General features: G+C 34.7%; 1 protein-coding gene across 12 annotated transcripts in view; it reads left to right on the top strand.

Annotated features, from left to right (window-relative positions):
* Positions 1-2,294: 2,294 nt before the first annotated feature.
* LOC142348118 (dynein axonemal heavy chain 5-like) overlaps positions 2,295-20,918 on the top strand; it is a 242,955-nt gene continuing 224,331 nt past the window's right edge. For all 12 annotated transcript variants that reach the window (XM_075399292.1, XM_075399290.1, XM_075399287.1 and 9 more), the window contains exon 1: positions 2,295-2,801. In XM_075399292.1, coding sequence (XP_075255407.1) covers positions 2,671-2,801 — 131 coding nt within the window. In that variant the 5' untranslated portion in view covers positions 2,295-2,670. The remainder of the gene's footprint in view (positions 2,802-20,918) is intronic.

Genomic DNA, 20,918 nt, shown 5'->3' with positions numbered 1-20,918 from the left:
GATTGCCGAAATGATTTTTTCAACACAATTTTTACCAGGGACATATCTCTCTATTGTGAACACCAAAAAACTATCACTTTTACCTCCAATTTGAACTTTTGCATCCCAAATAGATGGTTGTAAACAATCAGTCCCAAAGAATGAACCGTGTGAAAATGCCTCATACGGTTCAAAACTATCTCTTTGTACAGCATCACCTTAATTACATGAATCCATTGATGCACATCAGTTCAAGACTTCATTTCGTTTATACAAAGATTACATCTTCTTGTGATTCAAGCTACAATTATATCATTGACCCTAGATATTACGAAGGAAGATTGAAGAATTTTCATCGAACCTAGAACTAATTCTTCCTTGTTCCCTTCTTTGCTACGACACAGCGCCCATTCTCGTCCAAATCGAGTATCTCTAATGTGTAGAAGAAGGCGCCACGAAGTGTATGCACCGCCGTACCTTCAAATTCCTCCAGAGAGATTGGATAATGGACAAGCCGGCCAATCAAGATCCGTCAGGAGAGGAACAGCAGATTCTGCACCACCTCATGGCTATGCAAGCGGATTGCAATACAGATCTGTATCCTCCAGCTCTTGTTGCTGTCTGGCACGGGACAAAGAACTTCTCGACTTCTTCCTGGACTCTCAAAATCGGGCCCCGGACTTCGAGTTGGAGCACCGATAATGTGAACAGTCGCACGCCCAGTGTCACTGTCCCTAAAAGAGACACATCTCTCTCCAATACTCAAAAATGTTTTATTTTTGTATTTTGTCTGTATTCAGGAACATTATCTTTTTTCGTATCTTCTCTGGTCGGAACTTACTCAGTAGGGATTAGACTTAAAAATTTTAAGGGTTTAAGTAGCTCACATTAATCGCTAATAATGGATGCTAATAAAAAGTTATGCTGTTAAATCCGATCGGAACGAGATCCTTACCAGATGGAGACGAATTGAAGTTTCCTTGTACAAACGAAACAGAGACTAAAGACTACAAATTTCCACCCAGCTGTAGACAAATCCTCTTGACATGTCAGTGGGAGAGAGCTGGATACTCTTACAGGACTGATGTTACTGGCCAGTACACCCTGTAACTGGCATTCTTAGTAACTCCACGCCTGAGAAGATGTGGATCACTCTCTGACGAATCTAGTGACAGATTTCACTAGACATGGACCTCAGACGACGACACAAATCACCGACTTCTACATTCGACGAGGATGACACATTCAACGTATTTCAGCTACATTCCACAAATTCGGATGAAGAACTCTCAACCCTGGATGGATGTGGCAGATGAAATACTGAATGTACGCCTCCCTCCAGCCATTGAGAAATTGAGAATGCTCAATTCTCTTTTATATACCGCTTGACTAACTGCTGACTTCAGTCTGTCTTGTATTTATAGTTGAGCACGCCCTGTGTATTCTCAATACCTTGACTCCTGTGTTAACTCTATTATACGCCGCTATAATTGAAGTCTTCCTTTAGAGTTTTACTGAGTCAGTTAGTCTGAAAGAACTAGGTAAGCCTTCTTCGCGCTCAGATATAATTATCCGTAACTCTTCATACCTTAAGGCTGTAAAAGGAGCCCTCATAGGGTCTGCCTTATATGGTGTACCTCCCCTCTGCTGCTATTCAGTGACGTGAAATTGCATAGAACTCCCTTATATTAGGGTGAACTCAGATTGGGAACCTCTCCATTTTGATACTATCCCTTAAAATCAAAGTAATCAAAACAATTCGATATCCGTGTTTCTGAAGATTATGAGACTTCATTATGAGAAAACTTCAATTGGGACGTGAATCACTGCGTTCATGGTCCAAATGATTCTTTGATCCCCTTCCTCTGCCAACACAAGCGGGTCTTGCAGCAGTGGGTCGTGAATTTGGGTTTGCAAATGATCTGTAACAAGAAATTTTATCCTAGTGAGCATCAATTTTCATCTTTTGCTCTTACTGTGAGATATGAGAAAATTATTATTGAGATGCCCTAGGGTGATTGCAAGATTATTCAAATCTTGCAATGTTTAAAAACGTACAATTAAGAGAACTAAAATTTTTTTCTGTTTTTCCTGAGTAATTAGGATTATCTCATACAAATTATACAATTTGCATCAAATGATTGTGATTGTTTTGGTTCGCTTCCATTTTCATGAAAATGAACGACAAAAGAGAATTATTCGGTTGTGATTTTTAATGGCTTTTACAGGTGTAATTCCTCATTGCGAACAATGTAATTTATTGTTCAATTTATGGTTCAATTTATGCTGTCATTTCACGTGTTTTACCATTCGCTAACAACTGGAAAAGAGCTATGAATACGCAGCAATAATTGCTTTAGAATATTGTAGCTGGATTAAATAAATTAAATGACGGAGCGACTGAAAATTGCTAAAAGCTTGTTCAGTTTTCACCAGTCAACTATAAGAGCACTCCTTTTATTAGTAGGCCAGAAGTTAAGAAAAATTTATGGAATTCAACTCGAAATTTATCGTTATTATTGCAAGATGATTCAAAACATGCATCAGTTACCATACTAATTCATTGGACCCACCGCTGTTTTTTAATCATCCGGTTTGTGGATGAAGATATCGACTCTTTAATATTTTATTTTTTAAAAAATTAACTTTATCTTCAATTTTTTGTGAATCAGGATTACCTATATTGATGCTATGAGTGACTGGGACGAAGACAAAGATGACTACGACCACAGTCGTGCCAGGGAGCACTGGGAGAGGGCCAAGACTGTCATTAGGAAGAGACGCACTCTCGGAAATGTGTTAGAGGCAATCACTCAACAGAGGTAAACTAAACTGTACCATGCGGTGATATTAGAGCTTAAAGAATCAATTCCCGGAATGAAGTTATATGCAGTTTTTACGAGGGAATTTAACCAAAGGTCCTCTACGAATTGAAGCTGCAGTGAGTTTATGAAAGTTCACCTCTAGGAGACAGCTGATTTTTGTACTTCAACACATTCGCCACATTTATATATTCACACAGAATTCTTTACTTAATTAGCGGAGAATGGCAATGATTTCTCAACCTAGGAGATACTTAAAGTAATACTAGAAAATACTAGGAGATACTAGAAAATAAATTTACTTTGTTACGATTTAAGTGGACTTTTTGGCAGTGAATCAACAAGATTGAAAATGGGAAGCTATGAAAATCGTTGAGTTTGTTTTCGGATTCTAGTGTAACACTTAACCAGTACTTTTTTTAATGATATCTCATTTAATAAAACTTTAGATGAGTACTTTAAATGAGATAAAATCCTAAAAATGACAGATCGATCGGCAAAATTTTTGTCATAGTTGTTTTACAAAAATACATCATTGATAAAAAAGATGTTAAACGTTTTCTTTAAGGTATGCGTTACATTTTAAGCCCCCTGCAATCAGAGAACTTGCATGCTTTTTTAAAAAGTCTAGAATCATAGTTCAAGTTTTGTAATGTTCTTTATATTGCCTTGTATTTCTGAAAAAAACAGTACACCGATAATACAAGAAAAAGATGCACCTGAAATCGGATCAACTGATGCGTATGCTTTTTGTTTCGTTTAAATGTATTTGTAATTGCATGCAATAAATATACTTTTTAATACATTAGGATCGGAAAATGAACAATTTATGATTATTACTCTGTCATAGTATAACAATCAGTCATTATAATACTAGTATTATTACTCCGCCATGAAAAGGGCTCCAATTTTGTAGTCTTCGCGGAATAAATAAAGTCTTTATTTTCTCATGTTTTCAGTTTCGAAAGTTACTTTTTGATTCCTTTCTCTGTTCACATATATTTCATGAAAATTTTTGTAAGTTTCGAAAAACAATAGCAAACGACTTTGTGAGTCAATTTTTGATGTCGCTCACAGTGAAAGCTAACAGTGAGTTTTAAGTGGAATTTTGGAGAAAACATAACAAAAAATGACAGTGGTTATTTGGTGTTTTGTTATCTCTGCTGTTTTTTTATCTCTGCCACTGGAACCATTATTACTCCGGAATTTACTCGTGGGTTGTTCCAGTACGCTGCCAGTCAGCAAAGACAATCTGTAATAAACCCATTATCATATAGTCACTGTTGATCACCGCATTGATTGAAGCCGAAAATTTGAGAAAATGGAAGAGTAGCACAGGAGCACAGGATGAGAGGAACTTAAAGAAAAATAAAACACTACCCAGCAGAGAAAAGTAGACCAGTAAGAGGAGTTAAGATAATTAGTTAAATTTTGGGCATGAATAGTAGAAAAAAAGGAATAGTAGCGATAGTTTTGACAGCTACAAGACTAGTAGCAAAAAAAGCAGACTCGTTAAATTTCACAATAGAGTGTCAACAATTACACTGGATTCCGGAGCTGACTCTACATTTGTAGTATTAGTTATTGAACGTACGTTTGAAAGTTCGACAAATTAAACGCATCATTTAGTAACAATAGCCAACAATTCAGATATTTTCCAATTTGATCTTTAAACATTAAACGCCCTCGCCCTCACACAAAAGATCCAGTGACTCAATAATTATAGAGCGGACTGCTTTCTTTTACTATAATTTCATAGTTGAGCTTCCTTTTTGAAGCCGAAACAAGTTTCTTTTTGTTTCGAGCAAAACTCTTTTATGATGTCAACCATTTTTTTGGGATGAGCATTAGCAATTTCATAGTTCAGTGACAATTCATCGGTCGAGCATTATTTTTCATGGTGCGAACAAAAATCTGTTCATAAGTCCGCTTTTTTGGTAATATGAACATATTCGTACATGTTGCAGTAAATAAACTTGACCAACCAGCATTTCAGATCACTTCTTCAACCAATGTAACAATAAATTACGGCGTGATTTGAACTACGAAACCTTTTTGAGATCTGATTAAGACATCTGATTTTATCACGAAAACTTGTTACCTTTTTAGATAAGCTCTTCTTAAGCATAAAGATAGTTCTTCTTAAGCATAAGATAAGTTCTTTTTGCTCTTTTAGATAAGTTCTTCTTAAGCATAAAGCACTTAGGCATTGAAGGCGCTTAAAGCAAGTCTATTTCATACAAAATAAGTGTTGGACCGCAACATTCAATCTTCCGACGAAGATTAGGTTCAGGATAAAACAAAAAAAAGCATTAAGCACCAAGGTTTCCTGTCTTTTGCTAATTTTACTAATAATCTATACGGGGAAACTTAGAAGGCGAACATTAAAGTGGACCCCCGACTAGAACCTATCATCCCCCATATGTCATTCAATTTGATTGACCTGAATAAGAAGGTTGATTAACCTAACCGAGGGACCCAGTACCTGATATCCCCTGAGGAAACTACATACTCAAGGTTTTGCTAGTTTTTTTGGTAAAAATTTTGGGGGAAGCCAATCTCTCTCTAGTTCTCATCAAGAACTTGATTTTTGTTTGAATAGTTTTTCCCCTGAAGTACTAAGACTAAATTCTCGCAAAAAAACTGGCATCTCTTATTACTGGGGATAAATAAAACCCTACCTGACAATCATTTGCGTCCGATTTTCTTTCTTTTTTTAGCTTTTCGCGACATGAAACCCACTTATTTAATAAAGGTACAAAAAAGACAACAAATCAGCCAAAAAAAATCATCATCCAAACCAACACAAAGAGCAGCAAGGCACAACAGCAGCGTGAAATCATTTCAGAAAGCCTTGACATCCTTCGAAGGTCACGTGGTGCAGACAGAGGATTTTCAACAAAACTCTTCAATAAAGCTGAGATTATCAAGAACAAATTTCATTCCATTCTCTTTGAAAACGATTTAGTCAGACTGCAGCCAAAAAAGAACATTTGAGGAAGAAGCAATCGTTCCTATCTCAGCAGAATCAGAATATTCAGTCTTATTTCGAGGATGCTGACAATTTGGATGACAAAATTGTTTAGACAAAGTAGTTTGATGACAAGATCTGCAAAAATACTATTTTTGTCATCGTTTTGTTCAGAAGAGGACGGCAGGGAACTCCGTACAGGACAACCGCTGTCTACTGGAAGCATCACGCCTTCAAGAAACTCGCAGAACGCTCGATCTGCCGAGTTTTTCTGGAAGGTACACGGTTGATCTCTTTCGGCGATCGTTTCAAGGGAGCAGTAATCGGCAAGAATCAATTAACGGCTTAAGATTGCAATTTTTGAAGTCCTTGGTGGATACAGAAGCCTCGAAGACGTTGACATCAATTACTGTCATTGACGACAATTTCAGTGTGGCAATGGATTTTTGCAGAACCGATACAACAAAAATTGATTGATATTGAGAGCTCATATTCATGTAATTGTCCCGCATCGGGCAGCGCCTACAGATAATAGCAGAGAACTACGAAAACTTTTAGACCCGATGGAAGAACATAGACCTTTTCTACTGAAAATGGGAGCACCAGGATTTCTTGTTTGTCTACTTGATTGCGGAGAAACTGCCCTCAGAAACCCGAAAGGAGCTTTCTTCTAAAAGTAAGCAACAGCAGACATACAACGAGTTAATGGTTTCCTTAAAGGACAGCCTTCAAGCCCTGGAGTCAGCAGCACAAACCAGCAGTCTAGAAATTAACGATAGAAGATCAGATCGCCATAAAAATTATACATAATGGCAACTTCACACGCATATCACAACATGAACAAAAATTGCGAAGGTTTTGAATAAGTGCGAAGCATTTTAAGGTGTGGAAAAATTGAAATTTTAGGTGTCAGGGAGCAATCTCAAAGATCAATGTTAGAGGACTGTTTCAATTGTCCTCAACCAGCACACCAATCAGAAAACTGCAATGGTTCTTCGTGCCAACTATATGGACAAAAGCATACAAAGATTGATACATAGAGAAGACATACATCCGAGCAACGCCCAGGTAAACACGTTGAATAGAAACGGCTGCAAAACCATTATCAAGGAACAGTAAAAGGTATGCGCAGAGACCTCCAGCAGCAACAACCGACAACTGACAGCCGAAAACAAGATAACCACAGCTCTGATCCATGAAGACAAGACAGGACATCTTTCTTCAGACAGCGATTGTGTCGGTAAATGTCAGAAGAGAAATTTTTTTAATGCAAGCAATTCTTATTCAGCGTCCCTGAACAGTCTCATAACAGAAGCTGCAGTACAAAGGCCTCAGCTAAAGTGGAAGAGAAACAACACTCGTGTTTCTGTCCGGGAAATGAATTGTCAAATAATCCCGGATATATTGACCTCCAACCGATAAGCAGAGTATCTATGGGCTTCAGGTTTAATAAAGATGACAACTGATTTGACTTTGCCGAATGTCAACACAGACAGTTGGCAGGCAGTTAGAGACTTACAACTACCAGATATTGAATTCAACAGACGATCTCAAAAAGATCTTATCATGGATGCTGGACCCAATGAGGACCTAAAGGTTGGGAACAACCGACTTAAGGATCCATTTGTCTCTCTTACTTAACAACTATTAAAATTTGGCTGGTTCGTTAGCGGACGCGAAAACTTGCAGCAATCCTGTACTTCCAATTTAAAAAATTGTTTTGCTTCCGCAGTTGAGGATAGCTTACAGCTTTCTGGGAAATCGACGAAGCGCCAGCAGTTAAACAATGGACTCCCAAGAAAAGAATGTGTGAAAAAAAACTTCATTTTAACAACACGACGGAGCCCTGACGTAAGATCTATCGTAAAATTGCCATTCAAAGCAAAAGTTAGAGACTTGGGAGTTTCACAACAGCAAGCACAACGAAGACTTAAAAAGCATCCAGATCTATACATTAAATACAACGATTTCATTAACAAATTTTTTAGTCTTAGACACTTGGAAGTGATACCAGGAAATGAGATGTTATTAACAGTGGAAAAGAGCAACTATCTGAGTCACCTTTGCGTTTGAAAAACTTAATTACAACCATCAAGTTTGTTACTGAGTGAAGCGAGAGATTATTAGCCAATCAGAATTGAGTATTTAACTAAGCATTTCAATCGAATAAAATACGTTCCAATTTACGTATAAAGTTCAGAAAAAGTTCGTATAACCTAATTTTAAGTAAATATAACCACGATATTTATTGAATAATGCGGTTTTCGGCTTAATATTTTTAGGTTCTTTGGACAATTGTTGATCGAATATGAACCGATTCTGAGGTCAATAACATCAGACAAAAAACCTGTAAAAGAGAATCAAAAAAACGTTGCCGTCTAAACTCTCTCTTGTTGCTATGATCCTGCCAATACAAATGCCTGATGACAAGTTGCTTTGTCTACTAATACGTTGCTTTAAAACGTTGCTTTTGAGACTTACAACTACCAGATACTGAATTCAACAGACCAATTCAAAAAGATCTTATCATGGATGCTGGACCCTGTGAGGACCTAAGGGTTGGGAACAACCGACTTAGGGATCCATTTGTCTCCCTTACTTAACGACTATTATTATTTGGCTGGTTAGTTAGCGGACGCGAAAACTTGCAGCAATCCTGTACTTCCAATTGACAAAATTTTTTTGCTTCCGCAGTTGAGGATAGCTTACAGCTTTCTGGGAAATCGACGAAGCGCCAGCAGTTAAACAATGGACTCCCAAGAAAAAAATGTGTGAAAAAAACTTCATTTTAACAACACGACTGAGCCCTGACGTAAGATCTATCGTAAAATTGCCATTCAAAGCAAAAGTTAGACTTGGGAGTTTCACAACAGCAAGCACAACGAAGACTTAAAAAGCATCCAGAACTATACATTAAATACAACAATTTTATTAACAAATTTTTTAGTCTTAGACACTTGGAAGTGATACCAGGAAATGAGATGTTATTACCAGCGGAAAAGAGCAACTATCTGAGTCACCTTTGCGTTTGAAAAACTTAATTACAACCATCAAGTTTGTTACTGAGTGAAGCGAGTGATTATTAGCCAATCAGAATTGAGTATTTAACTAAGCATTTCAATCGAATATAATACGTTCCAATTTACGTATAAAGTTCAGAAAAAGTTCGTATAACCTAATTTTATGTAAATATAACCACGATATTTATCGAATAATGCGGTTTTCGGCTTAATATTTTTAGGTTCTTTGGACAATTGTTGATCGAATATGAACCGGTTCTGAGGTCAATAACATCAGACAAAAAACCTGTAAAAGAGCATCAAAAAAACGTTGCCGTCTAAACTCTCTCTTGTTGCTATGATCCTGCCAATACAAAAGCGTGATGACAAGTTGCTTTGTCTACTAATACGTTGCTTTAAAACGTTGCTTTTGAGAAAAAAACATGGAGTTTGAAAATTTTTGGTCGAAAGTTGGGAAGTTCAGACAAATTGGTCCATTATGTTTATATAGCAAAAAATTAACCTCAGATATGAGAAAAAATGTGAGAACATAATGCTAAATTGTTTAATTTTGAAAATTTTTGGTCGATTTTGAGGCAAATCAAAAATTTAGAAAATCAATACCGAATTTTGATAAACCGTACTCTCAAGCTTAAAACCGTCCAGATTACTGGATCACCGTTCCGTAATCAAGAATTTGCTAAAAAAAAGACCAAAATTTGAAAAAATTGGACAAAGGCATAATATTTTCGCAAATTCGTCAAAATTATTATTTTCAATCGAAGGTTCGCTAATTGAGTGACACTCAATACGGAGAAAAGCTGTAAAAAAATTCACAACATCTCGCCCATAAAAAAATTACGTTATCTTTTTCCTTTCGTATTTTGTTTTGGTACCGTACCGTCCGCTTCTTTTTCGTTCCTCAACTTGGCCATTCATGATTTCCGTCTTTTCAATGAATTTATTTGAACAGTGTGCAGGTAACTTTGTTTCGGATTTTGATCAAATTTTTCCGAAAAATGCGCTCAAGCAATTAATTATAGCTGAAAAATAAAAAAACCGGCCAAATTTCCGAGAATTTAAGCGCTGATTATACTGGAATTGGTGCTGAAAAACTAGAGTGCAGAGGACTTTTTTTCCGGATTTTTCTTCCACTGCTAAAATACACACTAAATAATTTATAGTTAATTTACTTGAACAGTGTGCAGGTAATTTTTTGCTTCGGATTTTGTTCAAATTTTTCCGGAAAATGGGTTCACTCTATTAACTGTAGCTGAAAACTTTAAAAAAAACAGCAAACTTTTCCAGAAATTAAGCGCTGGTAATGCTGGAACTGGTGCTGAAGAACTAGAGTGCTAAGGAATATATTTTGGAGATTTTTTCCACTGCTAAAATACACACTAAATAATGTATAGTTAATTTACTTGAACAGTGTGCAGGTAATTTTTTGCTTAGGATTTTGCCCAAATTTTTCCGGAAAATGCGATCAATCAATTAATTGCAGCTGAAAATTTAAAAAAGTCCAGCAAATTTTCCAAGAACTGAAGCGCTGATTATGCTAGAATTGGTGCTGAAGAACTACAGTGCTGAGGAATATTTTTTGGAGATTTTTTTCCACTGCTAAAATACACACTAAATAATGTATAGTTAATTTACTTGAACAGTGTGCAGGTAATTTTTTGCTTCGGATTTTGTTCAAATTTTTCCGGAAAATGGGCTCACTCTATTAACTGTAGCTGAAAATTTTTTAAAAAAAACAGCAAACTTTCCGAGAAATTAAGCGCTGGTTATGCTGGAACTGGTGCTGAAGAACTAGAGTGCTAAGGAATATATTTTGGAGATTTTTTCCACTGCTAAAATACACACTAAATAATGTATAGTTAATTTACTTGAACAGTGTGCAGGTAATTTTTTGCTTAGGATTTTGCTCAAATTTTTCCGGAAAATGCGATCAATCAATTAATTGCAGCTGAAAATTTAGAAAAGTCCAGCAAATTTTCCAAGAACTGAAGCGCTGATTATGCTAGAATTGGTGCTGAAGAACTACAGTGCTGAGGAATATATTTTGGAGATTTTTTTCCACTGCTAAAATACACACTAAATAATATATAGTTAATTTACTTGAACAGTGTGCAGGTAATTTTTTGCTTCGGATTTTGTTCAAATTTTTCCGGAAAATGGGCTCACTCTATTAACTGTAGCTGAAAATTTTTTTAAAAAAACAGCAAACTTTCCGAGAAATTAAGCGCTGGTTATGCTGGAACTGGTGCTGAAGAACTAGAGTGCTAAGGAGTATATTTTGGAGATTTTTTTCCACTGCTAAAATACACACTAAATAATGTATAGTTAATTTACTTGAACAGTGTGCAGATAATTTTTTGCTTCGGATTTTGCTCAAATTTTTCCGAAAAATGCGATCAATCAATTAATTGCAGCTGAAAATTTAAAAAAAGTCCAGCAAATTTTCCAAGAAATGAAGCGCTGATTATGCTAGAATTGGTGCAGAAGAACTACAGTGCTGAGGAATATATTTTGGAGATTTTTTTCCACTGCTAAAATACACACTAAATAACGTATAGTTAATTTACTTGAACAGTGTGCAGGTAATTTTTTGCTTCGGATTTTGCTCAAATTTTTCCGGAAAATGGGCTCACTCTATTAACTGTAGCTGAAAATTTAAAAAAACAGCAAACTTTCCGAGAAATTAAGCGCTGGTTATGCTGGAACTGGTGCTGAAGAACTAGAGTGCTAAGGAATATATTTTGGAGATTTTTTCCACTGCTAAAATACACACTAAATAATGTATAGTTAATTTACTTGAACAGTGTGCAGGTAATTTTTTGCTTAGGATTTTGCTCAAATTTTTCCGGAAAATGCGATCAATCAATTAATTGCAGCTGAAAATTTAAAAAAGTCCAGCAAATTTTCCAAGAACTGAAGCGCTGATTATGCTAGAATTGGTGCTGAAGAACTACAGTGCTGAGGAATATATTTTGGAGATTTTTTTCCACTGCTAAAATACACACTAAATATTTTATAGTTAATTTACTTGAACAGTGTGCAGGTAATTTTTTGCTTCGGATTTTGTTCAAATTTTTCCGGAAAATGGGCTCACTCTATTAACTGTAGCTGAAAATGTTTTTAAAAAAACAGCAAACTTTCCGAGAAATTAAGCGCTGGTTATGCTGGAACTGGTGCTGAAGAACTAGAGTGCTAAGGAATATATAATTTGGAGATTTTTTTCCACTGCTAAAATACACACTAAATAATGTATAGTTAATTTACTTGAACAGTGTGCAGGTAATTTTTTGCTTCGGATTTTGCTCAAATTTTTCCGAAAAATGCGATCAATCAATTAATTGCAGCTGAAAATTTAAAAAAAGTCCAGCAAATTTTCCAAGAAATGAAGCGCTGATTATGCTAGAATTGGTGCTGAAGAACTACAGTGCTGAGGAATATATTTTGGAGATTTTTTTCCACTGCTAAAATACACACTAAATAATGTATAGTTAATTTACTTGAACAGTGTGCAGGTAATTTTTTGCTTCGGATTTTGCTCAAATTTTTCCGGAAAATGGGCTCACTCTATTAACTGTAGCTGAAAATTTAAAAAAAAACAGCAAACTTTCCAAGAAATTAAGCGCTGGTTATGCTGAAACTGGTGCTGAAGAACTAGAGTGCTAAGGAATATATTTTGGAGATTTTTTTCCACTGCTAAAATACACACAAAATAATGTATAGTTAATTTACTTGAACAGTGTGCAGGTAATTTTTTGCTTCGGATTTTGCTCAAATTTTTCCGAAAAATGCGATCAATCAATTAATTGCAGCTGAAAATTTTAAAAAAAAAACAGCAAATTTTCCAAGAAATGAAGCGCTGATTATGCTAGAATTGGTGCTGAAGAACTACAGTGCTGAGGAATATTTTTTGGAGGTTTTTCTTCCAGTGCTAAAACACACACTAAATAGCGTAAAATAAATTTGTTTGAACAGTGTGCAGGTAATTTTTTGCTTCGGATATTGCTCAAATTTTTCCGAAAAATGCGCTCAACCAGTTAATTATAGCTAAAAAAACCAGCAAACTTTCCGAGAAATTAAGCGCTGATTATGCTGGAATTGGTGCTGAAGAACTAGAGTGCAGAGAAAATTTTTTGAAGATTTTTCTTCCACTGCTAAAATACACACTGAATAATACATAGTAAATTTACTTGAACAGTGTGCAGGTAATTTTTTGCTTCGGATTTTGCTCAAATTTTTCCGAAAAATGCGCTCAAGCAATTAATTATAGCTGAAAAATAAAAAAACCGGCAATATTTCCGAGAATTTAAGCACTGATTGTACTGGAAATGGTGCTGAAAGACTAGAGTGCAGAGGAATTTTTTTCAAGATTTTTCTTCCAGTGCTAAAATACACACTAAATAATTTATAGTTAATTTATTTGAACAGTGTGCAGGCAATTTTTTGCTTCGGATTTTGCTCAAATTTTTCCGGAAAATGCGATCAATCAATTAATTGCAGCTGAAAATTTAAAAAAAAACCAGCAAATTTTCCAAGAAATGAAGCGCTGATTATGCTAGAATTGGTGCTGAAGAACTACAGTGCTGAGGAATATTTTTTGGAGGTTTTTCTTCCAGTGCTAAAACACACACTAAATAGCGTAAATTAAATTTGTTTGAACAGTGTGCAGATAATTTTTTGCTTCGGATATTGCTCAAATTTTTCCGAAAAATGCGCTCAACCAGTTAATTATAGCTGAAAAAGACCAGCAAACTTTCCGAGAAATTAAGCGCTGATTATGCTGGAATTGGTGCTGAAGAACTAGAGTGCAGAGAAAATTTTTTGAAGATTTTTCTTCCACTGCTAAAATACACACTGAATAATACATAGTGAATTTACTTGAACAGTGTGCAGGTAATTTTTTTGCTTAGGATTTTGCTCAAATTTTTCCGGAAAATGCGATCAATCAATTAATTGCAGCTGAAAATTTAAAAAAAAAACCAGCAAATTTTCCAAGAAATGAAGCGCTGATTATGCTAGAATTGGTGCTGAAGAACTACAGTGCTGAGGAATATTTTTTGGAGGTTTTTCTTCCAGTGCTAAAACACACACTAAATAGCGTAAATTAAATTTGTTTGAACAGTGTGCAGATAATTTTTTGCTTCGGATATTGCTCAAATTTTTCCGAAAAATGCGCTCAACCAGTTAATTATAGCTGAAAAAAAACCAGCAAACTTTCCGAGAAATTAAGCGCTGATTATGCTGGAATTGGTGCTGAAGAACTAGAGTGCAGAGAAAATTTTTTGAAGATTTTTCTTCCACTGCTAAAATACACACTGAATAATACATAGTAAATTTACTTGAACAGTATGCAGGTAATTTTTTTGCTTCGGATTTTGCTCAAATTTTTCCGAAAAATGCGCTCAAGCAATTAATTATAGCTGAAAAATAAAAAAACCGGCAATATTTCCGAGAATTTAAGCACTGATTGTACTGGAAATGGTGCTGAAAAACTAGAGTGCAGAGGAATTTTTTTGAAGATTTTTCTTCCAGTGCTAAAATACACACTAAATAATTTATAGTTAATTTATTTGAACAGTGTGCAGGCAATTTTTTGCTTCGGATTTTGCTCAAATTTTTCCGGAAAATGCGATCAATCAATTAATTGCAGCTGAAAATTTAAAAAAACCAGCAAATTTTCCAAGAATTGAAGCGCTGATTATGCTAGAACTGGTGCTGAAGAACTACAGTGCTGAGGAATATTTTTTGGAGGTTTTTCTTCCAGTGCTAAAACACACACTAAATAGCGTAAATTAAATTTGTTTGAACAGTGTGCAGGTAATTTTTTGCTTCGGATATTGCTCAAATTTTTCCGAAAAATGCGCTCAACCAGTTAATTATAGCTAAAAAAAAACCAGCAAACTTTCCGAGAAATTAAGCGCTGATTATGCTGGAATTGGTGCTGAAGAACTAGAGTGCAGAGAAAATTTTTTGAAGATTTTTCTTCCACTGCTAAAATACACACTGAATAATACATAGTAAATTTACTTGAACAGTGTGCAGGTAATTTTTTGCTTCGGATTTTGCTCAAATTTTTCCGAAAAATGCGCTCAAGCAATTAATTATAGCTGAAAAATAAAAAAACCGGCAATATTTCCGAGAACTTAAGCACTGATTGTACTGGAAATGGTGGTGAAAAACTAGAGTGCAGAGGAATTTTTTTCAAGATTTTTCTTCCAGTGCTAAAATACACACTAAATAATTTATAGTTAATTTATTTGAACAGTGTGCAGGCAATTTTTTGCTTCGGATTTTGCTCAAATTTTTCCGGAAAATGCGATCAATCAATTAATTGCAGCTGAAAATTTAAAAAAAAAACCAGCAAATTTTCCAAGAAATGAAGCGCTGATTATGCTAGAATTGGTGCTGAAGAACTACAGTGCTGAGGAATATTTTTTGGAGGTTTTTCTTCCAGTGCTAAAACACACACTAAATAGCGTAAATTAAATTTGTTTGAACAGTGTGCAGGTAATTTTTTGCTTCGGATATTGCTCAAATTTTTCCGAAAAATGCGCTCAACCAGTTAATTATAGCTGAAAAAAACCAGCAAACTTTCCGAGAAATTAAGCGCTGATTATGCTGGAATTGGTGCTGAAGAACTAGAGTGCAGAGAAAATTTTTTGAAGATTTTTCTTCCACTGCTAAAATACACACTGAATAATACATAGTAAATTTACTTGAACAGTGTGCAGGTAATTTTTTGCTTCGGATTTTGCTCAAATTTTTCCGAAAAATGCGCTCAAGCAATTAATTATAGCTGAAAAATAAAAAAACCGGCAATATTTCCGAGAATTTAAGCACTGATTGTACTGGAAATGGTGCTGAAAAACTAGAGTGCAGAGGAATTTTTTTGAAGATTTTTCTTCCAGTGCTAAAATACACACTAAATAATTTATAGTTAATTTATTTGAACAGTGTGCAGGCAATTTTTTGCTTCGGATTTTGCTCAAATTTTTCCGGAAAATGCGATCAATCAATTAATTGCAGATGAAAATTTAAAAAAAAAACAGCAAATTTTCCAAGAAATGAAGCGCTGATTATGCTAGAATTGGTGCTGAAGAACTACAGTGCTGAGGAATATTTTTTGGAGGTTTTTCTTCCAGTGCTAAAACACACACTAAATAGCGTAAATTAAATTTGTTTGAACAGTGTGCAGGTAATTTTTTGCTTCGGATATTGCTCAAATTTTTCCGAAAAATGCGCTCAACCAGTTAATTATAGCCGAAAAAAAAACCAGCAAACTTTCCGAGAAATTAAGCGCTGATTATGCTGGAATTGGTGCTGAAGAACTAGAGTGCAGAGAAAATTTTTTGAAGATTTATCTTCCACTGCTAAAATACACACTGAATAATACATAGTAAATTTACTTGAACAGTGTGCAGGTAATTTTTTGCTTCGGATTTTGCTCAAATTTTTCCGAAAAATGCGCTCAAGCACTTAATTATAGCTGAAAAATAAAAAAACCGGCAATATTTCCGAGAATTTAAGCACTGATTGAACTGGAAATGGTGCTGAAAAACTAGAGTGCAGAGGAACTTTTTTGAAGATTTTTCTTCCAGTGCTAAAATACACACTAAATAATTTATAGTTAATTTATTTGAACAGTGTGCAGGCAATTTTTTGCTTCGGATTTTGCTCAAATTTTTCCGGAAAATGCGATCAATCAATTAATTGCAGCTGAAAATTTAAAAAAAACCAGCAAATTTTCCAAGAAATGAAGCGCTGATTATGCTAGAATTGGTGCTGAAGAACTACAGTGCTGAGGAATATTTTTTGGAGGTTTTTCTTCCAGTGCTAAAACACACACTAAATAGCGTAAATTAAATTTGTTTGAACAGTGTGCAGGTAATTTTTTGCTTCGGATATTGCTCAAATTTTTCCGAAAAAAGCGCTCAACCAGTTAATTATAGCTGAAAAAAAACCAGCAAACTTTCCGAGAAATTAAGCGCTGATTATGCTGGAATTGGTGCTGAAGAACTAGAGTGCAGAGAAAATTTTTTGAAGATTTTTCTTCCACTGCTAAAATACACACTGAATAATACATAGTAAATTTACTTGAACAGTGTGCAGGTAATTTTTTGCTTCGGATTTTGCTCAAATTTTTCCGAAAAATGCGCTCAAGCAATTAATTATAGCTGAAAAATAAAAAAACCGGCAATATTTCCCAGAATTTAAGCACTGATTATACTGGAAATGGTGCTGAAAAACTAGAGTGCAGAGGAATTTTTTTTCAAGATTTTTCTTCCAGTGCTAAAATACACACTAAATAATTTATAGTTAATTTACTTGAACAGTGTGCAGGCAATTTTTTGCTTCGGATTTTGCTCAAGTTTTTCCGGAAAATGCGATCAATCAATTAATTGCAGCTAAAAATTTTTTAAAAAATCCGGCAAATTTTCCGAGAAATGAAGCGCTTATTATGTTAGAATTGGTTCTGAAGAACTACAGTGCTGAGGAATATTTTTTGGAGGTTTTTCTTCCAGTGCTAAAACACACACTAAATAATATATAGTAAATTCACTTGAACAGTGTGCAGCTAATTTTTTGCTTCGGATTTTGCTAAAATTTTTCCGGAAAATGCGATCAATCAATTCATTGCAGCTGAAAACTTAAAAAAAGTCCAGCAAATTTTCCAAGAACTGAAGCGCTGATTATGCTAGAATTGGTGCTGAAGAACTACAGTGCTAAGGAATATATTTTGGAGATTTTTTTCCACTGCTGAAACACACACTAAAAAATGTATAGTTAATTTAATTGAACAGTGGCAGGTAATTTTTTGCTTCGGATTTTGCTCAAATTTTTCCGAAAAATGCGCTCAAGCAATTAATTATAGCTGAAAATTTAGAAAAGTCCAGCAAATTTTCCAAGAACTGAAGCGCTGATTATGCTAGAATTGGTGCTGAAGAACTACAGTGCTGAGGAATATTTTTTGGAGGTTTTTCTTCCAGTGCTAAAACACACACTAAATAGCGTATAGTAAATTTATTTGAGCAGTGTGCAGGTAATTTTTTGCTTCGGATTTTGCTCAAATTTTTCCGAAAAATGCGCTCAAGCAGTTAATTATAGCTGAAAAAAACCAGCAAACTTTCCGAGAAATTAAGCGCTGATTATGCTGGAATTGGTGCTGAAGAACTAGAGTGCAGAGGAATTTTTTTCAAGATTTTTCTTCCAGTGCTAAAATACACACTAAATAATTTATAGTTAATTTACTTGAACAGTTTGCAGGTAATTTTTTGCTTCGGATTTTGCTCAAATTTTTCCGGAAAATGCGATCAATCAATTAATTGCAGCTGAAAATTTTTAAAAGAGTCCAGAAAATTTTCCGAGAAATGAAGCGCTGATTATGCTAGAATTGGTGCTGAAGAACTACAGTGCTGAGGAATATTTTTTGGAGGTTTTTCTTCCAGTGCTAAAACACACACTAAATAGCGTATAGTAAATTTATTTGAGCAGTGTGCAGGTAATTTTTTGCTTCGGATTTTGCTCAAATTTTTCCGAAAAATGCGCTCAAGCAGTTAATTATAGCTGAAAAATAAAAAAACCAGCACACTTTTCGAGAAATTAAGCGCTGATTATGCTAGAATTGGTTCTGAAGAACTACAGTGCTGAGAAATATTCTTTGGAGGTTTTTCTTCCACTGCTAAAACACACACTAAATAATATATAGTAAATTCACTTGAACAGTGTGCAGCTAATTTTTTGCTTCGGATTTTGCTAAAATTTTTCCGGAAAATGCGATCAATCAATTCATTGCAGCTGAAAACTTAAAAAAAGTCCAGCAAATTTTCCAAGAACTGAAGCGCTGATTATGCTAGAATTGGTGCTGAAGAACTACAGTGCTAAGGAATATATTTTGGAGATTTTTTTCCACTGCTGAAACACACACTAAAAAATGTATAGTTAATTTACTTGAACAGTGTGCAGGTAATTTTTTGCTTCGGATTTTGCTCAAATTTTTCCGGAAAATGCGATCAATCAATTAATTGCAGCTGAAAATTTTTAAAAAAGTCCAGAAAATTTTCCGAGAAATGAAGCGCTGATTATGCTAGAATTGGTGCCGAAGAACTACAGTGCTGAGGAATATTTTTTGGAGGTTTTTCTTCCAGTGCTAAAACACACACTAAATAGCGTATAGTAAATTTATTTGAACAGTGTGCAGGTAATTTTTTGCTTCGGATTTTGCTCAAATTTTTCCGAAAAATGCGCTCAAGCAGTTAATTATAGCTGAAAAATAAAAAAACCAGCACACTTTCCGAGAAATTAAGCGCTGATTATGCTGGAATTGGTGCTGAAGAACTAGAGTGCAGAGAAAATTTTTTGAAGGTTTTTCTTCCAATGCTAAAATACACACTGAATAATATATACTAAGTTTACTTGAACAGCGTGCAGCGAGTTTTTTGCTTCGGATTTTGCTCAACTTTCTCCGGAAACTCCGCTCACTCTTTTAACTGTTGCTGAAAATTTAAAAAACACAGCAAACTTTCTGAGAAATTAATCTTTGATTATGCTGGAATTGGTGCTGCAGAACTAGAGTACTGAGGAAAATTTTTTGGAGATTTTTCTTCCACTGCTAAAACACACACTAAAAAAAGGATATCAAATTTACTTGAACAGTATGCAGAAAATTTTTTGCTTCAGATTTTGCTCAAATTTTTCCGAAAAAAACGCTCAATCAATTCATTGCAGCTGAAAATTTAAAAAAGTCCAGCAAATTTTCCAAGAACTGAAGCGCTGATTATGCTAGAATTGGTGCTGAAGAACTACAGTGCTGAGGACTATATTTTAGAGATTTTTTTCCACTGCTAAAATACACACTGAATATTGTATAGTTAATTTACTTGAACAGTGTGCAGGTAATTTTTTGCTTCGGATTTTGTTCAAATTTTTCCGGAAAATGGGCTCACTCTATTAACTGTAGCTGAAAATTTTTTTAAAAAACAGCAAACTTTCTGAGAAATTAAGCTTTGATTATGCTGGAATTGGTGCTGCAGAACTAGAGTACTGAGGAAAATTTTTTGGAGATTTTTCTTCCACTGCTAAAACACACACTAAAAAAAGGATATCAAATTTACTTGAACAGTATGCAGAAAATTTTTTGCTTCAGATTTTGCTCAAATTTTTCCGAAAAATACGCTCAATCAAAATTTATAGCTGTAAATTTGAAAAAAGTGGTAAACATTTTTTGAGAAATTAAGCGCTGATTATGCTGGAATTGGTGCTGAAGAACTAGAGTGCTAAGGAATATTTTTTGGAGATTTTTCTTCCACTGCTAAAACACACACTAAAAAAGGATATCAAATTTACTTGAACAGTGTGCAGGTAATTTTTTGCTTCGGATTTGCTCAAATTTTTCCGAAAAATACGCTCAATCAATTCATTGCAGCTGAAAAGTTAAAAAAGTCCAGCAAATTTTCCAAAAACTGAAGCGCTGATTATGCTAGAATTGGTGCTGAAGAACTACAGTGCTGAGGAATATATTTTAGAGATTTTTTTCCACTGCTAAAATACACACTAAATAATGTATAGTTAATTTACTTGAACAGTGTGCAGGTAATTTTTTGCTTCGGATTTTGTTCAAATTTTTCCGGAAAATGGGCTCACTCTATTAACTGTAGCTGAAAATTTTTTTAAAAAAACAGCAAACTTTCCGAGAAATTAAGCGCTGGTTATGCTGGAACTGGTGCTGAAGAACTAGAGTGCTAAGGAATATATTTTGGAGATTTTTTTCCACTGCTAAAATACACACTAAATAATGTATAGTTAATTTACTTGAACAGTGTGCAGGTAATTTTTTGCTTAGGATTTTGCTCAAATTTTTCCGAAAAATGCTCTCAAGCAGTTAATTATAGCTGAAAAATAAAAAAAAACCAGCACACTTTCCGAGAAATTAAGCGCTGATTATGCTGGAATTGGTGCTGAAGAACTAGAGTGCAGAGAAAATTTTTTGAAGATTTTTCTTCCAATGCTAAAATACACACTGAATAATATATACTAAGTTTACTTGAACAGTATGCAGAAAATTTTTTGCTTCAGATTTTGCTCAAATTTTTCCGAAAAATACGCTCAATCAAAATTTATAGCTGTATATTT

The sequence above is a fragment of the Convolutriloba macropyga genome, chromosome 10 (genome assembly GCF_964194025.1).
Source record: "Convolutriloba macropyga chromosome 10, txConMacr16.3, whole genome shotgun sequence".
Classification (NCBI taxonomy): domain Eukaryota; kingdom Metazoa; phylum Xenacoelomorpha; order Acoela; family Convolutidae; genus Convolutriloba; species Convolutriloba macropyga.
This window is presented reverse-complemented; position numbering and strand designations above follow the sequence as displayed.